This window comes from Pelodiscus sinensis, chromosome 1, assembly GCF_049634645.1.
Source record: "Pelodiscus sinensis isolate JC-2024 chromosome 1, ASM4963464v1, whole genome shotgun sequence".
Taxonomy (NCBI): domain Eukaryota; kingdom Metazoa; phylum Chordata; order Testudines; family Trionychidae; genus Pelodiscus; species Pelodiscus sinensis.
The window spans coordinates 26,988,166-27,009,001 of NC_134711.1; the positions used below are offsets into that span (position 1 = coordinate 26,988,166).

A 20,836-nucleotide genomic window follows, 5' to 3' on the forward strand; every position below is an offset into this window, starting at 1 on the left:
TTATCGTATAAGGTGCAAGTCCATGTGAGTAGGAGAGCACAATCTGGCCCAGTTGCCATCTGAACTCTTCCCAGTGAGCTAGTATAGTGAATCCTGAACATTTTGTAACATTGTTGAGCCTTTTAACTATTTAGCAAACTGTTATTTCCTGGTGATTTTTCCAGCTTGTGTTTGGAGCCCTTCAGATCGGTTTCATTGTGAGGTACCTTGCAGATCCCCTGGTTGGAGGCTTCACAACTGCAGCAGCATTTCAAGTTTTTGTTTCACAACTGAAAATAGTCTTAAACGTTTCAACCAAAAATTATAATGGGATTCTTTCCATCATATATGTAAGTATGCCCTGCTGATTTGCTTTTGTTTTGTGCCACAGTTTCTTATGTCTGTCTTTCTTCTGCTGCTTTAATTTCATGCAGGAGTGATACACATGATAGATTGAAAGAATATAGAATATAGACATGATCCTGCTCCCATTAAGGTCAATACATCAATAGGTATTTGGCTGTAATTGACCCCAATTCTTCATTTGAGAAGGCTCCTTTTCCTTTCCGCTGTTCATAGGATGTTACAAGACTTTTATGAAGGTCAGTTTAATTCAATCTGAGTGTCCTGGGAGAAGGAACATATGGAAACAATAGTGGAGCCAGATTAATACAATGGAGATGACAAAATATAGGATGATCAATGTGATTCTTTTTTAATTGACATTGTTGAGACCTATCTTTCTGGAGCAAAAGGTCTTGCATTCTGTCCTTGTTAACCACTCTCATCTCTGAGGCTATGTCTACACTGCAGGCTTTTGCTGGCAGGGAGTATGCTAATGAAGCACTCGTTAGCATTTGTCACGCTGTCATTTGCATATCTCTGCTGATGCTTTTTGCGCAAGAGGTTTTGTGCAAAAACAGGCAGTGTAGACAGGTCTGTTTTGCGCAAAAACCCCTTTTTGTGCAAGATCCCATACACCTTTTTTGAGGCATAAGGGATCTTGCACAAAAGGGCTGTTTTTGCGCAAAACGTACCAATCTACACTGCCTGTTTTTGCGCAAAAACCTCTTGTGCAAAAAGCATTGGCAGAGATATGCAAATGACAGCACAACAAATGCTAATGAGCGCTTCATTAGCATACTCTTTGCCGACAAATACCTGCAGTGGAGACGTAGCCTCAGTGGCCAAGTGCTATGCAGGATATGGTCCTATGAGGTCAGGATATTACTGCAACACATTTGAGATATTGCATTATTTTTACAAGAATCTCACAGTTATGAAGGATGCAGCAGAAACGTTAAAATAATTGACTGAGGGACTTAAAGGATAGTTACAGAGTAATGCTTGAGAAATTATTAATTACTGCTTCCTGTCAGATCTGACTGGGTAAATCTTGTAAAAAATGGTGAAATGAAGAATGATCTTGACTGTACTGTAGTAACACAGGCTGAACCTCTCTAAATCAGGACTGTGGTCCGGTAATACCCATGGTCCAGCAGGACCACGGATGTTCAAGACCCGAGAGTCCCAGTGAAGGGCTGGTGGCTGGGAGCTCTGTGGGCTGGCAGGACAGTGGGCTGCCAGGAGGCTGGGGTGTCCGGCTCACCCCAGCTGGCCTGCCTGGCACCCAGCAACTGGGTTTCCCAGCAGGTCTCAGAGCTGGCACCCACCAGCAGGGATGCCTGGCAGGGCTGGGATCCCAGCAGGTGGCAGCGGGGCTGCCTGGTGGAGCTGGCAGCCTGGCACACCAGGCGCTGGGCTACACAGTGGGGTCAGAAGCTAGGTGCACCCTAGCTGGCCTGGAGCTAGTCTGCCCAGTGAGGCAAGGAAAGGCAGTCACTGGCCATGCAGGAGGGCTGATGGCAGGGGGGGAGCCAGCCAGGAGGCTGGCAACTGAGCCCGGGCAGTGGGGTTCAGTAGCACGGGGATCAGATATGACTTCCCCTGGTCTGGCAAATCCCTCATCCAGGACTGATCATGGAGAATCAGGGAGGTCCGACCTGTATTGATGTTGTGGATTGTCCCATATTATAGAACCTATTTGTAACCCCCAAGGAGATTACTTAGATTCCCAGGCCTTGTCTGCTGGCAGCTCAGGGAGAGGTACTCTGAGTTTGCCTTGGCTCCCCCTCCCTACCAGGGCCAGAGTCTGCCCAGCAACCCATAGGGAGTGAGATGCCCCTCCCAGGGGGAAGGAGAGATCATTGTTGGAGGAGCCTGGAGCCAGCCAGGAAAAGGGGAGGACTGCCTGTGTGGGAGCTAGTAAGCCCCAGGCCTGCATGCAGGGTTCCCCCTGAGAACTGGCCTCTAGGGACCTGAAGGCAGGATCCCTCAGCTGGGTTTTATGTCTCCACTGTTGATTCCCAGTTTGTGGAGTTTGCTGGGAGGCTTCCCCAGCCAGGCTGAGTTGGCTCTCCAGCTCCCTGGGTGAGACCAGTGACCACATGGTCAGCTCTGCTCGATCTGCTAGTTCAGGGCTGCAGCCTGCTGTGTGGGTCTGAATGCTGGGGTAGGAGATTATAGTTTGAATTTTGGTGCAGTTGTGTGGCCTGCACCTTGAGCCTTGCACCCCTTCGCGGTGAGGGGAAATTCTGGGACCGAAGCAGCCTGATTCCTGCCTGAAGAGGATCCCTGCCAGAAGAGAGCAGCCCCTCAGTGACTGAGTCATCTCTGAACCTGAGGCTCATTCATGGAGTGTGTGAGTGCACCAACTTTTAGTTAGTCAGGGAATTTGGGGATTTTATTACCTGCTGCATATTAAACCTGTGGAGGGATTTGCTGCTTCTCCCATGTGTGAGTCCTTTGGGCTGTATTGGACCTAGTCAGCCCCACTGCTAAACCACTGCAGAGAAGAATTTTGTGGTCAAAAGTCATCAAGGACCCCAACAAAGTACGCGTACCAACGGGACACTGATCTTACAGTTGCAGGGCACCGGTGAACCTAAAAATAGTGTTTTACCCTGTTCTGTTATATTTGTCTCCTGTTTAATATAATTGCGTTTATTATAGTGTTATGTGTTTGTGCTATTTTCTGGGAGTCTCCAACTATCTGGCAAATACATGGGGATTACCCTGGGCTAGAATTTTCCTCCCAAGCTGCCCTGGTGACCCTGCCAGGAAGGAGCGAGGGGGGTGGAGGCACCGCCAAATAAATCCATCAGAAAAAATAACGTTGAGTGGGTGGCGGGATCCAGAAGAACCCAGACCTGTCCATCAAAACCTGTAAGGAGATTGGCTTTAAAGACGGTAACCAGGCGGAGAGGGGGCGCTACATATTGTTTTCCCCACTAAAGCTGAGTATTCTCACTGTCTTCAGTGGGAGCAGGATTGAGCTCAAAGGGCTATACAGGCAGTCCCCGACTTACGTGGATCCGACTTACGTCGGATCCCTAGATACGAACGGGGTGAGGCAACTCCCGCACATGCGCAGCAGCATTCCCGGGGCTCACTCACCTGGGTCCTAGGATCCTCCTCCTCCTCGGGCCGGCTCCGACTGGGGTCCCGCAGAGCTGCTGGGCAGAGGAAAAGTGCCTCCCCACGCCCGCTGCCCCCCCCTGCCAGCAACAGGCTGCCCCCTCCCCTGAGCAACAGGCTGCCAAACAGCAGACAAAAGCAGCCTCTCTGCCCCTCCTCCCCTCTATACATGCCGGGCTCCCGGAGCGCAGCAGCGTCCCTGGGGCTCGCTCACCTGGGTCCTAGAATCACCTGGGTCCTAGAATTCGGCCGGCTCCAACTGGCCTCTGCCTGCAGCAGCTGGCCACAGGGACAGGGATACCGCAGAGCTGCCGGGCAGAGGAAAAGTGCCTCCCCACGCCCGCTGCCCCCCCCCCCCCCCCGCGGCCTCGCATCCTGCACGCCTCCCCCCTCCCCCCCTGCCAGCAACAGGCTGCCCCCTCCCCTGAGCAACAGGCTGCCGAACAGCAGACAAAAGCAGCCTCTCCGCCCCTCCTCCCCCTATACATGCTGGGCTCCCTGGGCAAACAAAGACTCCACCAAAACAAAGTGCTGGCCTCATTGTGTTAGCAAAAAAAGGACCCTCCTCCTAGAACCCTGGGTGGTGTGTGGAAATAAAGCTATTAGCTCAAAGCATGGTGCAGAGCTGTTTGGTATTTGATGAGTTACTCCTTTAGTCCTGAGTTTGTCACAGGGACAGAAATAGATGTGAAATCTTCTGAACAGGGGAACAGACAGCAAAACAAACATTAGAGGGGAGTTAACCTTTCCCTATGCTATCCAAAACTAAAAAAAATGTTTGGCTAGAGTTTCCCCTACAATATGTACCAGTTCCGACTTACATACAAATTCAACTTAAGAACAAACCTACAGTCCCTATCTTGTACGTAACCCGGGGACTGCCTGTACTGTACTTCACAGTAGGGCTAACAAGTCTCAAAAGGGGGACATGGTTTGGTTTAAAAGAATCAGAGACTTTAAAATATTACTCTCCTGACACTGGCATATATGAAGACTATGTGGAAATATGTTCAACTCTTTGCAATGTTTATGGAATAGCCAGGCTATTCATGTATAGAATGAAATAAATTGACTTACAGACTAGGAATAAGTATATGAAATTGAGAAAAAAGGAGAATATGAGGAAGAATATTTGGAAAATCATCCTAACAGTGAGACGTGTTAGTCTGAGGAATAATCTTTTTAGGAATTAATGGAAGCTCTGGGACATTTAAAATGAAATTGGACATAGCACTCGGTAATGCACTATAGGGAACAATGCTGTACTGTCATAAAGATGGACTAGAAGATGATATCTCAGGTTTTCCTATCTCTGTCTTCTATGATTTTCAAAGGGAAGTGGATCTAGAAACAGTGTTTTTAAAAAGGAATTAGATGGTGTTACCAACTCTAATCAACTTCAAAATGAAGTGCTGATGCTCTGGTTAAGACTCAGTGTCTTTGTAGAATAACAAGTGGATCAAGCAGAGTGCAGAATATATATGAGTTCTAATTTCACCTCTGCTAGTGGTTTATGTGGTTTTAAGCAAATATTTTAATATCTCTGTGTTAAGTAGGAATAATATGCACTCATCTATTTCACTTAGGTGCTGGGATGGAATTAGGGAAAGGAGTGAGAATAATTAATAGTCCTCTCTCTGGACCAACCTTTATACACTTATTGTTAAAGGAATATTATTTTTACCATTTTGTAAGCAGATTTTTAAAAATCAGCTGTGCAAATTGCAATGTGTGCAGTAAAACAATAAGATCACATCCTCCTGTCCTCAGTGCTGCAAGGGTAGCTGGAGATGTTGTCTATTACATACTTGCTGTAGGAACTTAAAAAACAATAAATGGTCCTGTTTCACTTTAGAGGCTAACAAAAAATGTAGATGGTATGAGCTTTCGTGGGCACAAACCACTTCCTTCTGGCCTGGCTGAATTCTGAAGGGAGAGTTTGGGCACCATGAATTGAGGTGGCCTTGCTTTGCCCCAGAGCAGGATTACACACAGCGTGGCAGGATCTATGATGGCAGCATTACACTCTCTGGCTATGGACAATGGCTGAGCAAATACTTAATCCACACACTAGAGACCATGCTCCTTGGGCATATGGTGAGTGAGCCAATGCTTTAGTTATGCATCTGCTAGCTCCTTCTTGAGCACCATGGATGGATCTTGCCTGCTATTTGGGCAAGGAGGAATATGTCTTTTTTCTTGCCCCGTGCTTCAGCAAAACACAAGCAGCATTTTACCCTTATTGTTTTTTATTAATGATACAGAAGTTAAAAGGCATTTGATAAATAAGAGATCAGTCATGCTCATAGTTATACTCCTTCAGTTAAATTCACCATGAGATCACCCCACTGACTCTGTAAGAGCTTGACAGTGCACAAAAGAAACTCATATTCATAGTCAAATTCTTTAGGCCCATAAGAATGAACATGTGGGACAGGTAATCCCTGACCTTCTCTGAGGTTTTATGTCTGCTTCTTTGTATGAGCTATTTTCCTCATTCTGCTTAAGTGGCTTCAAACATTTTGAATTGTCTTTTTTTTTTCAGACCCTCATTGAAATATTTCAAAAAATTGGTACCACTAATATTGCAGATCTCATTGCTGGGCTACTGACCATTTTTGTTTGCATGGTAGTTAAAGAAATAAATGATCGATACAAACACAAGATCCCTGTTCCTATTCCCATAGAAGTAATTGTGGTAAGCAAAATACCCTGATAAGAAACATGGCTGTTTTCAGGAAGACAAGAGCAATTTTCACTATTGAAACCATTGTTTTATTTAATTCCAGACAATAATAGCCACAGGGATATCATACGGTGCTGATTTGGAAAAAAGGTACAATGCAGGCATTGTTAAAACCATTCCAAGAGGGTAAGTGCATTAGTGTTCTGAGATACAGTTATTACTTTAAATGGCTATTAATGACACTAGTACAAGAAATAGTAGAATCAGAGAGAGACACAGTTTGTGTCTCAGCTAAACATTTCCTGAGTTCTAGTCCTGGCAATGTCACTATTTCCCTTTGTAGCCTTTGGGGACCATCCCCCTACCTGTAAAATGGGAATAATAATACTTACTCTCCCTTGTAAAGCATTTTTTAGGTGAGATCTATGGATTAAATGCTATATAACAGTTAAGTGTTATTATTAATTATAATAATCAGTTAGGGTACGTCTACACTAGCTCGTTAGTGCAAGCTAGGTAGGGTAATTAGGGCAAGCGGAGTTGCAAATGAAGTCCGGGATTTTAAATATCCCGGGCTTCATTTGCATGTTCCCGGGCGCCGCCATTTTTAAATCCCCCTTAGTCTGAACTCCATGCCCGTGGCTACACGCAGCATGGAGTAGGTAGTTCGAATTAAAGATCCTAATTCGAACTACCATTACTCCTCATTCCACGAGGAGTAACGGTAGTTTGAATTAGGATCTTTAATTCGGACTACCTACTCCGTGCCGCGTGTAGCTGTGGGCACGGAGTTCAGACTAAGGGGGATTTAAAAATGGCGGTGCCCGGGAACATGCAAATGAAGCCCGGGGTATTTAAATCCCAGGCTTCATTTGCAACTCTGCTTGCCCTCATTACCCTACCTAGCTCGAATTAATGAGCTAGTGTAGACATACCCTTAATGTTTGTAGTGAATATGAGAGTATGGAAAATGTATAAATGTTAAGTGTTTTAATAATAATAGGACTCAATCTTGAAAACCCATCCTGATGTTATTGGTCCCACTGTTATCCTTATTCATAAAGTACTCCGGCATACTCACAAGAGTAACAGTTGCTCTGACAATTGTCACATAGGAGATTAGAGCATTTTATTATAACTTTCATATTCTATTTGGTGTGCAAGCCTTAACAAACTGATATTTGCAAAGTTCTTTCAGTTTGTCAGATGCAAAGTGTTAAGTGTACAAGTGTGAAATATTGTTAATGTAATAGCGCCATTAATCACAGAATGGTTAACCTATCCAAAACCTATACTTCTTTGCTTTGTTAGCACAAAGCCAAATTTTAATTCCCTATATTGTGAAACCAGTGGGAGTTCTGTCACTGACTTCAAAAGGGAGGGCTGGCCTTTCATGTGGGCAACTGTCCAGGGTGCCTGGGACGGGGGGTGTCATGGTCAACCCTCCCCCACCAACCATCTCAAAGCCCCTTTAACTGGGCCTGGAATTGTGGAGAAGCAGGGCTGGGAGTGCCCTAGCTGGTTTCTGCTCTGCACTAGGCTCCAGATGCTAATCCTAGCCAGGCAGGGGAGGGACAAAGCTTCCTCTTCACAGGCTGCTCCCCGGGCTGGGTCAGGTCCACCTTTGAACCTCCCCAGGATGCAGGAAGCTCTGCATCCCTGTCCTTCTGCTTCCTGCCTCCATCGCTTCCCAGCCTGGAGATGAGAAGGTCACTGTATGAGGAGCTGCCTAGCCATCTTCCCAGCCCCCAGGCAAAATGGCATTGTGGGTGCCAAAATACAAATTTGTCCAGCGTGCTATTTTTCCTCAGGCCAGCCCAGTCATGGGACCAGGATTTGGGACATATTGAACAAGAAAAGCATGTTATATGGTCAGCACATATTCCCCTCTTTTTGTTAACTTGAAATATTATCATGCATCTTATTAGTAGTGTGCATGTCCTGCTGCCTTGAAGCTTGTTGGTAAATCTAGTAAACAGAATTTGATTAAAATTGATAATGTAAATGTATGCCTTTAAATACTAGGTTCTTGCCTCCGGTGCCTCCTGCTGTCAGTATGTTTTCAGAAATGATAGCAGCTGCATTTTCCATTGCTGTGGTCGCTTATGCTATCGCTGTGTCCGTGGCAAAAGTCTATGCAACGAAACATGACTATGCTATTGATGGAAACCAGGTATATGAAATGCAGTTAATTTAAAAACTAATTAAATGTAATTTGTGCATGAAGGATGCTTATATGTCCAAACTGGCGGAGGCGGAAAAGTATAGAGTACTAGAACTGGAAGGGACCTTGAGAGGTATACAGATTGATCAGACACTAGCGAAACTCTGATATGTGAAATTAATTAAGCTGTTTGAAAAAGCAGATGAGATAGGATCATGCGATATAGTGATACATAGAGGAGATTAGTGTGAACTACCTAAGGGTATGTCTACACTACCCTCCTATTTCGAAATAGGAGGGTAATGTAGGCATACCGCAATTGCAAATGAAGCCCGGGATTTGAATTTCCCGGGCTTCATTTGCATAAGCGGGGCGCCGCCATTTTTTAATCCCCGCTCGTTCGAACCCCATGCCGCGCGGCTTTCACGCGGCACGAACTAGGTAGTTCGAACTAGGCTTCCTAGTTCGAACTACTGTTACTCCTCATTCCACGAGGAGTAACGGTAGTTTGAACTAGGAAGCCTAGTTCGAACTACCTAGTTCGTGCCGCGTGTAGCCGCGCGGCACGGGGTTCGAACGAGCGGGGATTTAAAAATGGCGGTGCCCCGCTTATGCAAATGAAGCCCGGGAAGTTCAAATCCCGGGCTTCATTTGCAAGTGCGGTATGCCTACATTACCCCGCTAGTTCAAACTAGCGGGGTAGTGTAGACATACCCTAAGATACTGAGCCAGTGCCTTAGTCCTAGTTATTCTCCTCTGTGTTTTTCCAGTGACATCAAAGCACTGAAAGCTGTTCTCAAGAGGCAATTAGGGATATCCATTACGTGGGGAGGAGGATACCATGCCAACATTATTCTGCCTGATTCTGTTTCTCTGCCTAAAGAGTGTTCTGAGGCGGGTTGGTGATAAGGAGGGGGACAGTGCTGGGCTGAGGGAGCAGTACCTGAAAGACTGCTCCGTCCAACATAAGGTTACACTCAGTCAACTGGCTCACACTATTGTTTTAACTATATCTATTTCTGAACCGATTTGGTTATAGTGTGACAAAAATTGTGTCAATAAACCATGTGGTTGCTCAGACTGTCTCTATTCCTGGGATATAAGGGAAGTGAAGAAATGGCTTAGAGCTACCTTTGTCGTCTCCTCCTCTATCCATTCTGAACATCTATTGCATCCTTGGAATATGGGGGAAAGTTGTTTTCACTACAAAAAATGAACTAAGCTTGTTGTTTAACTGGTCTTTCTATCCTTTAGCACTAATGAACAATGCCCTAGTTACAATGTATCTGATTTGAGAAATATTTTTATGGATCATGTAACTGAATTAGCCCTCTTAACATGTGCATTATGAGTGGAGACTCCTCTGTGTTGGCCATTGTGTGTCCTGAAGCTATAATACGCAATGTTCACATTGGGAAACTTTAAATTAAGGTTGTCTAACATGTCCTCACTTTCAGTTTAATGAGGCTAAATGGGTAGTACAGCTGCTTGTACTGTTTTCAGCATTCAACCAGCACTACCTTATTCCAGAAGACATTAGGTAGCGATTACAGTAGCTGAATGATTGGTAATCAAACAAAATTATATTCCTTCTAGTACTTAACATTATGCCTGGAAAACATTCAGTAACAGAAAGTCCTAGAAAGAAAGCTAGATTACTATACTAGTCTACTTAAAATAGATGAGTGAAAAATAATAGCATAAAAACAAGCAATGAAAGAAGGTTTAAAGGAGTATCAGTTACCTTCTTTCATCAGTGATAATTTATTTTCATAGATTCATAGCTTTTCAAACCTAACAACAGTAGCAGTCAGTGATCTATTTTGAAGATCTTCCAGAACAAAGTTGTATCAAAATCTGTGTGGATCATCTAGGTCTCTTTTATTTAATGACCTGGCTTCCATAGCCTACTCTGGTATTAAAACTTTTGCATCCATAAGGGCTAGTCTAAACACATTTTTGAACTGATGTAACAATATTGGTTTAGAAACCATTATCTTTAATTCTGCATGGATGCAATTATACTGGTATAAATGGTTTTATTGAGAGAGCCTATACATTTATGGAATTAATCTATATTAACATAGGCATCATCATACTGGTATGACTGTCTCCACTGAGAGGGATTGCAACAATGTAACTATATTGTTTTTTAGAATGATGTAATTAAATCAGTAAAAAATACTGTGTGCGGACCACCAGCTCTAAAACACTTAATAGTAGCTTTTTGTAATGAATCCAGTATTTTGTGGATGCCTACTGTATTTCTCACTTTACAGATTCCTATAAGGAAATCTTAACTTTGCTGTGCAAGTGACATCTTAAAGAATCTACATTTTATATCATCATCTAATCTTCTTCTAGGAATTTATTGCCTTTGGGGTCAGCAATGTGTTTGCAGGAGCTTTTTCTTGTTTTGTTGCAACCACAGCTCTGTCGCGTACTGCTGTCCAGGAAAGCACTGGTGGGAAGACCCAGGTAATGGGCGTATTTTACTATTAATTGTAAAGATATTTCAGTTTAATATTGCATAGGAAAAGGACTACTCAGAGGGATAACGATAACAATGAAATGCTTGTGAATATGACCCTGGATGGACTGACAGCAGAATTTGAACCCAAGCCATTCAGTGCTAAACACATGAAATGCTACTGCTGAAACTGAAGACCTCAGTATTGCAACTGGCACCTGTGACACTCAGAAACTTCTTATGTCTACTCTAGAGGGAGACAATGACTTTCTTAGTGTATGTTACTCTTTACATCTGGGGTGGGCAATAAGAGGCTCGCAGCTGGACACAGTTGCCAGGGTTAGCTCCTGATGGGCTGCCAGACACTTTATTTACCTGAGCGTCCACATGCATGGCCACTCACAGCTCCTTTTGGCCATGGTTCACTGTTGCCAGCCAGGGGGAGCTGTGGAGAATGGCTCAGGGAAATAAAGCATCTGGTGACCTGCCATAAGCTAACCCTGGAGAACCACGTCCAACCAGAGGGCTACTTATTGTCCATCTGTGCTTTACATAATAAACATCTATAAATTGTTTATTTAATAGGAGCATTATTCATAGGGGAAGTAGCAAATAGTGTGGATTTCCTCCTTTCCTCCTTTTTTGTGTATGGTATACATGTGGGCTGCTGAGACTTCACACTTTATATAGATTGTTTCTGGATTCGGCCATGTATGCTTACACATAATAAAATGTTAACCAGTCTTCTTGTTTACAAAGAAAAATAAAATATGCCAGTATATGCATTATGCATTGTGAGTCTGAAAACAGAGCAGAGAGTCTAACCGTACTTATTTCATATCAACACTACTATCTTCTTTGCAGGTTGCTAGCATGATCTCAGCTGGGATTGTACTGATTTCCATTGTGGCTCTGGGGAAATTGCTAGAGCCCTTACAGAAGGTATGTTGCTTCTTCTACCCAGCACACAATCATCCCTGCACCGTTTAGGCCAGATGCTCAGATGCTGTAAATTGGAATAGCAGCTCCATTTGGTGCTGTACCGATTTATACCAGCTGACTATTTGGCTGATAGTGTATGGTTTGAATTTTATTTCATAACCAGAACATTGACCAAAAAAATTACACAGTGTGATCTCTCTTCTGAATAACCCAGTTTTCATAATCTCTCTTTGCAGTCTGTGTTGGCAGCTGTTGTCATTGCTAACTTGAAAGGGATGTTCATGCAGGTGTTTGATGTTCCTCGTTTGTGGAGACAGAATAAGGCAGATGCTGTAAGTCATTTACTTTTCTTCTTTGAGTGTTGGTTTGTGTCAGTTCCATGCTAAGGTATGTATGTGCCCCTGGAGCTCTGCACTCATGTGCTGGTATATAGGGTGCCGCTGGCCCCACACCCTCTCAGTTCCTTCTTACAGCCCTTGATGTTTGCAGGAATGTCTCTTGCACTTGCAAGGTCCCAGTAACATAGGAACTAGGTTTTGTACCTGGGGTCCTGGCTATTGGCACCTAACCTACGGGCTCTCGCTGTAGGCCCTGTCCTGGCTACCAGCTCCTCTCCTAGCCCAGTTGTAGCTACCAGCTGGCCTTGCATCTGAGGGCTCCCCTGCTGACTTGGAGTCTTGGCTTCTGGGCCCAAGTCCCAGCTGCTGGTTCTGCACCAAGGGTCTTGGCTTTTCTCATCTGTGGTTCCAGCCTTGGCCACCTTACTGCAGCTGGAAATGGTGAACCGCAGCCAATGGGAGCTATGAGGCTCTGTGGCTATGGACACTTAGATAAACAAAGCATTGCAGACCCTTCAGCAGCTTATCTGGGTTGGCCTATGAACCAACTTTGAAAGCCACTGATCTAGGCTCCTAGTCCTGTTTGGGACCTCAGCAACAATGCAACTGGCATCAGAGGCCAGATCCTAGTATGGAAACATAAAACTGCCCTAAAGCAAGCATATACAGCCAGTGAAAATGTTTCCCTGTTTAGGAGGCACTTGTAGCAGCTTGTATATCACACTCATTCCTAGTCTCCCATTGGAAAGGGCATAGAGGGAAGGGATATGTCTTCAGGGAAGGGTGTCTCTGCATATTGGCCATCTTGCTGTTAACAAGTAGCAAAGTTTAGAGCTGCCTTCTAATTCAACCAGCTGAGAAATGGAGGAATGTAAAGATGGCTTGAAGTCACTTTTACCACCCCACCCTGGTCTTTTGCTGACCAGTTTGGATGGATGAGAGAATCGGCCCCTTATATTCAGGTTCTGAACCAATATGTAACTGTGACAGGGTTTGACTCATCACTATGGTGCCTCCTGGGGTACATCTACAGAGCAGTGTTATTTCAGAATGTCAGTCATTCCAAAATAATGCATTGTCCATCTACACAGCAAGCCCATTATTTCAAAATAAATTTGAAATAAAGGGCTTCTTACTCCAATTTCTGTAACCCTCATTGTATGAGGAGTAAGGGATGTCGGAGGAGGAGTGCTCTATTTTGAAATAAGTGCTATGTAGATGTGCCCAAATTTAAAACAAGCTATTTCGACTTACGCTATGCAATTAGTGTAGCTCAAGTTGCGTAGCTTATTTTGAGTTTAGCCCTCCTGTATTGACGTACCTCTGCTCACTGCTACAGGGATTAGCTCTTCTCACCAGTGCACCCTTTTCTGGTGGTGCCTTGTCACCATCACCTCTGCTCTGGCACCCATCTCACTCCCAGGATTAAGGCCCCCTTTTCAGTGACACAGCCCTTCAGCTGTGCAACACTGTTTCCTCCCTTCCATAGTCCCTCAGTCCAGCCACTTTCTCAGTGATGAGTGAGGGCAGGGGGACTCAGGTCCAGCCAATACTTTGGGTCCCAGACCAGGGACCCTGTAGATGTCATGGCCACCACTTGCTACATCCACTGTCACTCCTCTGTGGATCTCCCTGGGCCATTTCCCTGCGGCCCCAGCACCCTCTTTGCCCTTGCCTCAGGACCTCAGCCCAGCATACAGGGGGGAAACTGTTCTAGATTTGATCCTAACAAATAGGGAGGAACTGGTTGAGAATTTGAAAGTGGAAGGCAGCTTGGGTGAAAGTGATCATGAAATCATAGAATTCACAATTCTAAGGAAGGGTAGAAGGGAGAACAGCAAAATAAAGACAATGGATTTCGGGAAGGCGGATTTTGGTAAGCTCAGAGAGCTGATAGGTAAGGTCCCATGGGAATCAAGACTGAGGGGAAAAACAAATGAGGAGAGTTGGCAGTTTTTCAAAGGGACATTGTTAAGGGCCCAAAAGCAAGCTATTCCGCTGTGTAGGAAAGATAGAAAATATGGCAAAAGATGGCCTTGGCTTAACCACAAGATCTTGCATGATCTAAAAATAAAAAAGGAGTCATATAAAAAATGGAAAGTAGGACAAATTACAAAGGATGAATATAGGCAAACAACACAGGAATGCAGGGGCAAGATTAGAATGGCAAAGGCACAAAATGAGCTCAAACTAGCTACAGGAATAAAGGGAAACAAGAAGACTTTTTAGAAATACATTAGAAGCAAGAGGAAGACCAAGTACAGGGTAGGCCCACTGCTCAGTGAGGAGGGAGAAACAGTAACAGGAAACTTGGAAATGGCAGAGATGTTTAATGACTTCTTTGTTTCGGTCTTCACCGAGAAGTCTGATGAAGGAATGTCTAACAGTGAACGCTAGTGGGAAGGGAGTAGGTTTAGAAGATAAAATAAAAAAAGAACAAGTTAAAAATCACTTAGAAAAGTTAGATGCCTGCAAGTCACCAGGGCCTGATGAAATGCATCCTAGAATACTCAAGGAGCTGATAGAGGAGGTATCTGAGCCTCTAGCTATCATCTTTGGAAAATCATGGGAGACAGGAGAGATTCCAGAAGACTGGAAAAGGGCAAATATAGTTCCCATCTATAAAAAGGGAAATAAAAACCCAGGAAACTACAGATCAGTTAGTTCAACTTCTGTGCCAGGGAAGATAATGGAGCAAATAATTAAGGAAATCATCTGCAAACACTTGGAAGATTGTAAGGTGATAGAGAACAGCCAGCTTGGATTTGTAAAGAACAAATCATGTCAAACCAATCTGATAGCTTTCTTTGATAGGATAACGAGTCTTGTGGATAAGGGAGAAGCGGTGGATGTGGTATACCTAGACTTTAGTAAGGCATTTGATACGGTCTCACATGATATTCTTATCAATAAACTAGATGGGGCTACTATAAGGTGAGTGCATAACTGGCTGGATAACCGTACTCAGAGAATAGTTATTAATGGTTCTCAATCCTGCTGGAAAGGTATAACAAATGGGGTTCCGTAAGGGTCTGTTTTGGGACCGGCTCTTCAATATCCTCATTGACGATTTAGATATTGGCATAGAAAGTATGCTTATTAAGTTTGCAGATGATACCAAGCTGGGAGGGGTTGCAACTGCTTTGGAGGATAGGGTCATCATTCAAAATGATCTGGACAAATTGGAGAAATGGTCTGAGGTAAACAGGATGAAGTTTAATAAAGACAAATGTAAAGTGCTCCACTTAGGAAGGAACAATCAGTTTCACACACGTAGAATGGGAAGCGACTGTCTAGGAAGGAGTACGGCAGAAAGGGATCTAGGGGTTATAGTGGACCACAAGCTAAATATGAGTCAACAGTGTGATACTGTTGCAAAAAAAGCAAAAATGATTCTGGGATGCATTAACAGGGGTGTTGTGAGCAAGACACAAGAAAGTCATTCTTCTGCTCTACTCTGCACTGGTTAGGCCTCAGTTGGAGTATTGTGTCCAGTTCGGGGAACCACATTTCAAGAAAGATGTGGAGAAATTGGAGAAGGTCCAGAGAAGAGCAACAAGAATGATTAAAGGTCTAGAGAACATGACCTATGAAGGAAGGCTGAAAGAATTGTGTTTTTTTAGCTTAGAAAAGAAAAGATTGAGGGGGGACATGATAGCTGTTTTCAGATATCTAAAAGGGTGTCATAAGGAGGAGGGAGAAAACTTGTTCATCTTGGCCTCTGAGGATAGAACAAGAAGCAATTGGCTTAAACTGCAACAAGGGAGGTTTAGGACGTTAGGAAAAAGTTCCTAACTGTCAGGGTGGTTAAACACTGGAATAAATTGCCCAGGGAGGTTGTGGAATCTCCATCTGTGGAGATATTTAAGAGTAGGTTAGATAAATGTCTATCAGGGATAGTCTAGACCAGGCATGTCCAAAGTCTGGCCCGTGGGCCAATTGCGGCCCGTGTTCCGGTTTAATACGGCCCCCCAGGTAATTTGGCAATATCTATCTTTTATGGCCCACAACAAATCCATATGTATTGAGATGAATACATTGTAAAATCTCAGTTAATGTCAGTTGGTCTAAATCAGTTATAAATATATTTGGACACAACATGTATACTTGGTGTTATGTTCCTGTTCATATTTTTTGAACTTAAAAGTTGACAGACAACCTTTATTACCAATAATATGTAATGTACTTTACAATGTTCCTGACATATATTTCAGCTTCCTGGATTTTTTTTTTCATCTGGCCTTCAGATATGAAAGGCAGAGTGATTTAACACCTGTTTAGATTTGTCATCCATGTGATGAAATGAAAAGTATGCCGTTTGCAATAAACTTTGCATAAAATAGTTAATTTGCATTTAATTTTAATGGTTCAAAGAATGTCAGGCAAAATGGTCGGCCCTCACGCATGTTCACTTCATCAAATCTGGCCCTCGTTGAAAAAAGTTTGGACACCCCTGGTCTAGACAGTACTTGGTCCTGCCACGAGGGCAGGGGACTGGACTCAATGACCTCTCGATGTCCCTTCCAGTCTTAGTATTCTATGATTCTATATTCCAGCACCCTGCCAAGAGCTTCCTTTCACTCCTTGTGTTTCTACCTGCAGCACTGCTCTGGCAAGGCAGCCAGTCTTCCTTCCTTCTCAAGCTCCAGGGAGTGACTGAAACAGCTCTGTGGCACTGGCTTTCTTATATGGGCCTGGAAAGCCCTGATTGGCTGCTCCTTCTGGCCCTTCTGTGATTGGCTGCCTCCTGCACAGCCTCCATAGAGCTCTATTAACTCCTGAGAGCCCAGCGCGTGGCAGATGTTGCCCTGTCACAGTAACCAGTCCCCAAATGTTGCTGTATACCCTGCAATAGCAACATTAGTACGCACCACACCTGGACCAATAGCATCACAGTCCTCACCATATATACTTATTTTTTCTTGCTTAGAGCAGGAATAGTCTGTGCTGGAATGAGTGTATGGGAACCTTTACTGTATCAAGATATGTATGCACAATTACCTCTAGTCTATGCCTACAGACCTCTAAATCTTATCTTAGGGCATCCCTCATATATCTTATTGGAGTTTGTGGAGAGGCCCTCAGTGTGTTTGAGGGAATCAGAGATTACATGGAAAGAATCCTCTCCACACAGTCTCTTATATGCAAAGATTTTCTCATGAATGCCTATGAGCAGTTTCCTGGCTGTATCCCAAATTCCATGCCCAGTTTTTATTCAGTCCTTTTCCTGGGTAAAAATTCCATTGACTTCCATAGGAGCTGATAGCACTCAGCACCTCACAATGTTGAGTCCAATGGGAGGTACTGAGCTAGGACTGAGTAAGGAGTTCAAACATTAGCCCAATTGGATGGTTTTACCTCAGTCAGCAGTACAGACTTCAAAATGTGTCATCCTTCCAACCCTTTGTTTATGTGAAAATACCCACTTGTGACACAGATCCTTCTATCAGCAATAAGTGGGAGCCTTCTTTTGCCACTACATGTTTAAGGGCAGACTGCAATCCTACATTAAATTAGGTTCTTGAGAAAATGCATTGCTTCAAATTCGTAAAGTTAACAAAAAGAGCTGCTGTTGAAGAGAAGTAAAGACCATGGCAAATTGTATCTTCTTTAACTCTACAAGAGTACCTGCTAGATTCTGTTGCCTTAGAAAAGCATGATAATTTATTGCCAGAAAACCAAATATGAATTGTAAACAAAACAAAGATGGGCAAAACTGCTTGGAAATAAAGGAAGAGCTTAATATAGAAGCCAGCCAATGGTTTTGGTATTTTGACCATCTTCAAGCTTAAGTTCTGTTGTTGTTGTTCTTATTTGGTGTAGTAAATCTCTGCTGTGCTCAGCCATTATTTTCAATTTTTAATTCAGAAACACTGTGTTTGTTCTTTTCTTTCTAGATGATCTGGATTTTTACATGTGTGGCAGCCATCATTCTGGGGCTTGATTTGGGGTTGCTTGCTGGCCTTGTGTTTGGATTACTGACAGTTGTGGTGAGAGTTCAGTTGTAAGTAACACAAAAACAGCAGGATCAGTTAGCAGAGGCAGTGGAATTAGGTGTGCTGTGAGTCCTGCCAGGGGCTGAGGCAGTACCCTCAGCATCTCTAGTTCGGGCTTCTGTGGGTGGGAGGTGCTGGGGGGGGGAGGGGAAAAGCTGATTTCCAGGGCCTGCTGAACAGCTGATCAGTGGGGCCCACCAAACAGCTGATGGGATGGTGGGTGCTGAATACCCACTATTTGTTTTCCCAGGCATGCTCCAGCCCCAGAGCATTCTTGAAGTCCGCACCTATGAGTTATCCCATGTTATGAGTTGCTCAATGTTTATTTTATACCATGTTTTCTTTTTATTTTTGTTAGTCCCTCATGGGGTAACCTTGGGAACATCCCTGGCACAGATCTCTATAAGAATGTCAAGGAATACAAAAGTGTAAGTGTTTCTGGCTGGTTATTTTCCAAATGGCAGACTGCAAGCCAAAGTGAGGTACAGAGTTCTACCTTGCAGCCTGTGGCTGCTCTCACCTTTAACATGAAAGTGCAGCTCCTGAAGATAATGGGTCTTAGAGAGCATAAAGCCTTCCATCTGGAGCCAAGTGGTCAGATCACATTGCATGCAAGAAACTACAGTTTCTGGGAGCTAAACCTTTGTACTAAAATGAAGGTAGCTAGTATCAGCTCCTTTTTATTCATATTAGGTGCCTACTTGGATTCTTGGTAAGTTATCAAACTGATGCTTTATTAGGCTAAGTTTAGGTACTGCAGCTGATTAGGTAAATGTAATACATGCTTGACCTTGAAATTATTTTGATAATAGGTTGTTGAACCAGAAGGAGTGAAAATTCTCAGATTTTCCAGTCCTATTTTTTATGCTAATATAGATGGATTGAAAAGCAGCCTGAAATCCACAGTAAGTAATCTGTGATGATTTTGGAGGTTTACTATTTAATTGGCTGTGGAATTTCTACAGCTGTTTGTCTCTAGATAAAACAAAAATAATTTTGATAACTTGGTTCTTCTTTCTCCAGGTGGGATTTGATGCAGTTCGAGTGTATAACAAAAGGCTCAAAGCACTCAGGATGATACAGAAACTGATCAAGAAGGGAAAATTAAAAGCAACTAAGGTAAAGTTTATTTTTTCCTTCTCTTTGTTAAAAATTACTGTCACGGTTAATATGTATAAAATCAGGCAAGTTGGCTTTGTTTTGATTAACATACATGGAAGCTTCCATGTATTCTACAGGCAGTCCCCGACTTACGCGGATCCGACTTATGTCGGATTCGCACTTACGAACCGGGCTTTCTCGCCCCGGAGCTCACAGGCAGCGGTCAGCCACCTCGACCTCCGGGGCGAGAAAAGCTGCTCCCGGTGCCCCTGGTCTGCTGGGGACCGTCTCCAGCAGACCAGGGGCATCGGAAGCAAAGCCGCAGCCCCGGCGGGTTTGCTCGCGGTGCCCCTGGTCTGCTGGAGACGGTTCCCAGCAGACCAGGGGCACCGCGAGCAAACCAGCGGCAGCGGCGGGGTCCCCCGCTTCTGAGGCTTTGCTCTGGCAAAGCCTCAGAAGCGCAGGGACCCCGCCGCGGCTGCGGATTTGCTCCCGGTGCCCCTGGTCTGCTGGGGACTGTCTCCAGCAAACCAGGGGCACCGGGAGCAAAGCAGTCCCGCGCCAGAGCAAAGCTTCAGAGGCGAGGCACCCCCCGCTGCCGCTTTGCTCCCTGTGTCCCTGGTCTGCTGGGGGGGGGGGAGCGCAGCTAGTGTGCCCCCCCCAGCAGACCAGGCTTTTGTTGTGGACCCTGGGGCAGAGCAGCTGGGGCGCTGCCGGTTGGTCCCGCAGCGCCGCTCTGGGCACTACTGGACCAACCCGGCAGCACCCCAGCTGCTCTGCCCCAGGCGTCCTGATTCAGCCGCTGCTGGTCAGTTTCAGCAGCGGCTGAATCAGGACTCCTGGGGCAGAGCAGCTGGGGTGCTTCTGGGTTGGTCCAGTAGCGCCGAGCAGCGGTGCTACTGGAGCAACCCAGCAGCACCCCAGCTGCTCTGCCCCAGACGTCCCCAAGTCAGCCGTTGCTGAAACTGACCAGCGCTGACTACAGGAAGCCCGAGGCACAGTTGCTCTGCCCCGGGCTTCCTGGAATCAGCTGCTGATCAGTTTCAGCAGCAGCTGACTTGGGGTTCTTAAGTTGAATCTGTATGTAAGTAAGAACTGGCGGTCAGTTTCAGCAGCAGCTGAATCTGGACGCCAGTTCCGACTTACATACAGATTCAACTTAAGAACAAACCTACAGTCCCTATCTTGTACGTAACCCGGGGACTGCCTGTATTTTTAAAATAAAGAAGAGAGAATTTTGACAGATCACTGTTATAGAAGTAGGGACCCTACATGGGACTTGGGAAGCTAAGGAAAAAAACCATTCATTAGGCAGCCAGAGACAACTGCATTTGGTAATCAGTGCTGGTGTAGCAAAGAGAATGTCTAGTTGTGTTCCCAGAAGGTGGCAACATTCACCCAAAAGATTGCCGATTGCTCTGTGTTAGATGTTCAACAAGGCTAGATTAATATATTTCTTAATGGAGTCCCTATAACATAAAAATATAATTAGAAAGGCCAAAAAATAATTTGCAGAACAGCTAGCCAAAGACTCAAAAGCTAGCAGCGATTTTTTTAAAGAGCATCAGAAGCAGGAAGCTTGTTAAACAACCAGTACGGCTACTGGTTGATCAAGATGCTAATGGGGCACTCAAGGAAGTTAAGGCCATTGTGGAGAAACTAAATCAATTCTTTGCATCAGTC

At 44.6% G+C, this 20,836-nt stretch overlaps 1 protein-coding gene across 2 annotated transcripts in view; it reads left to right on the forward strand.

The window, feature by feature from the left end:
- SLC26A4 (solute carrier family 26 member 4) overlaps positions 1-20,836 on the forward strand; it is a 44,499-nt gene that overhangs the window by 13,039 nt on the left and 10,624 nt on the right. For both annotated transcript variants that reach the window (XM_014572171.3, XM_025183249.2), the window contains exons 6-16: positions 165-329; positions 6,002-6,154; positions 6,246-6,328; positions 8,168-8,315; positions 10,671-10,784; positions 11,641-11,718; positions 11,955-12,050; positions 17,954-18,060; positions 18,411-18,480; positions 18,865-18,957; positions 19,076-19,171. In XM_014572171.3, coding sequence (XP_014427657.2) covers positions 165-329; positions 6,002-6,154; positions 6,246-6,328; positions 8,168-8,315; positions 10,671-10,784; positions 11,641-11,718; positions 11,955-12,050; positions 17,954-18,060; positions 18,411-18,480; positions 18,865-18,957; positions 19,076-19,171 — 1,203 coding nt within the window. The remainder of the gene's footprint in view (positions 1-164; positions 330-6,001; positions 6,155-6,245; positions 6,329-8,167; positions 8,316-10,670; positions 10,785-11,640; positions 11,719-11,954; positions 12,051-17,953; positions 18,061-18,410; positions 18,481-18,864; positions 18,958-19,075; positions 19,172-20,836) is intronic.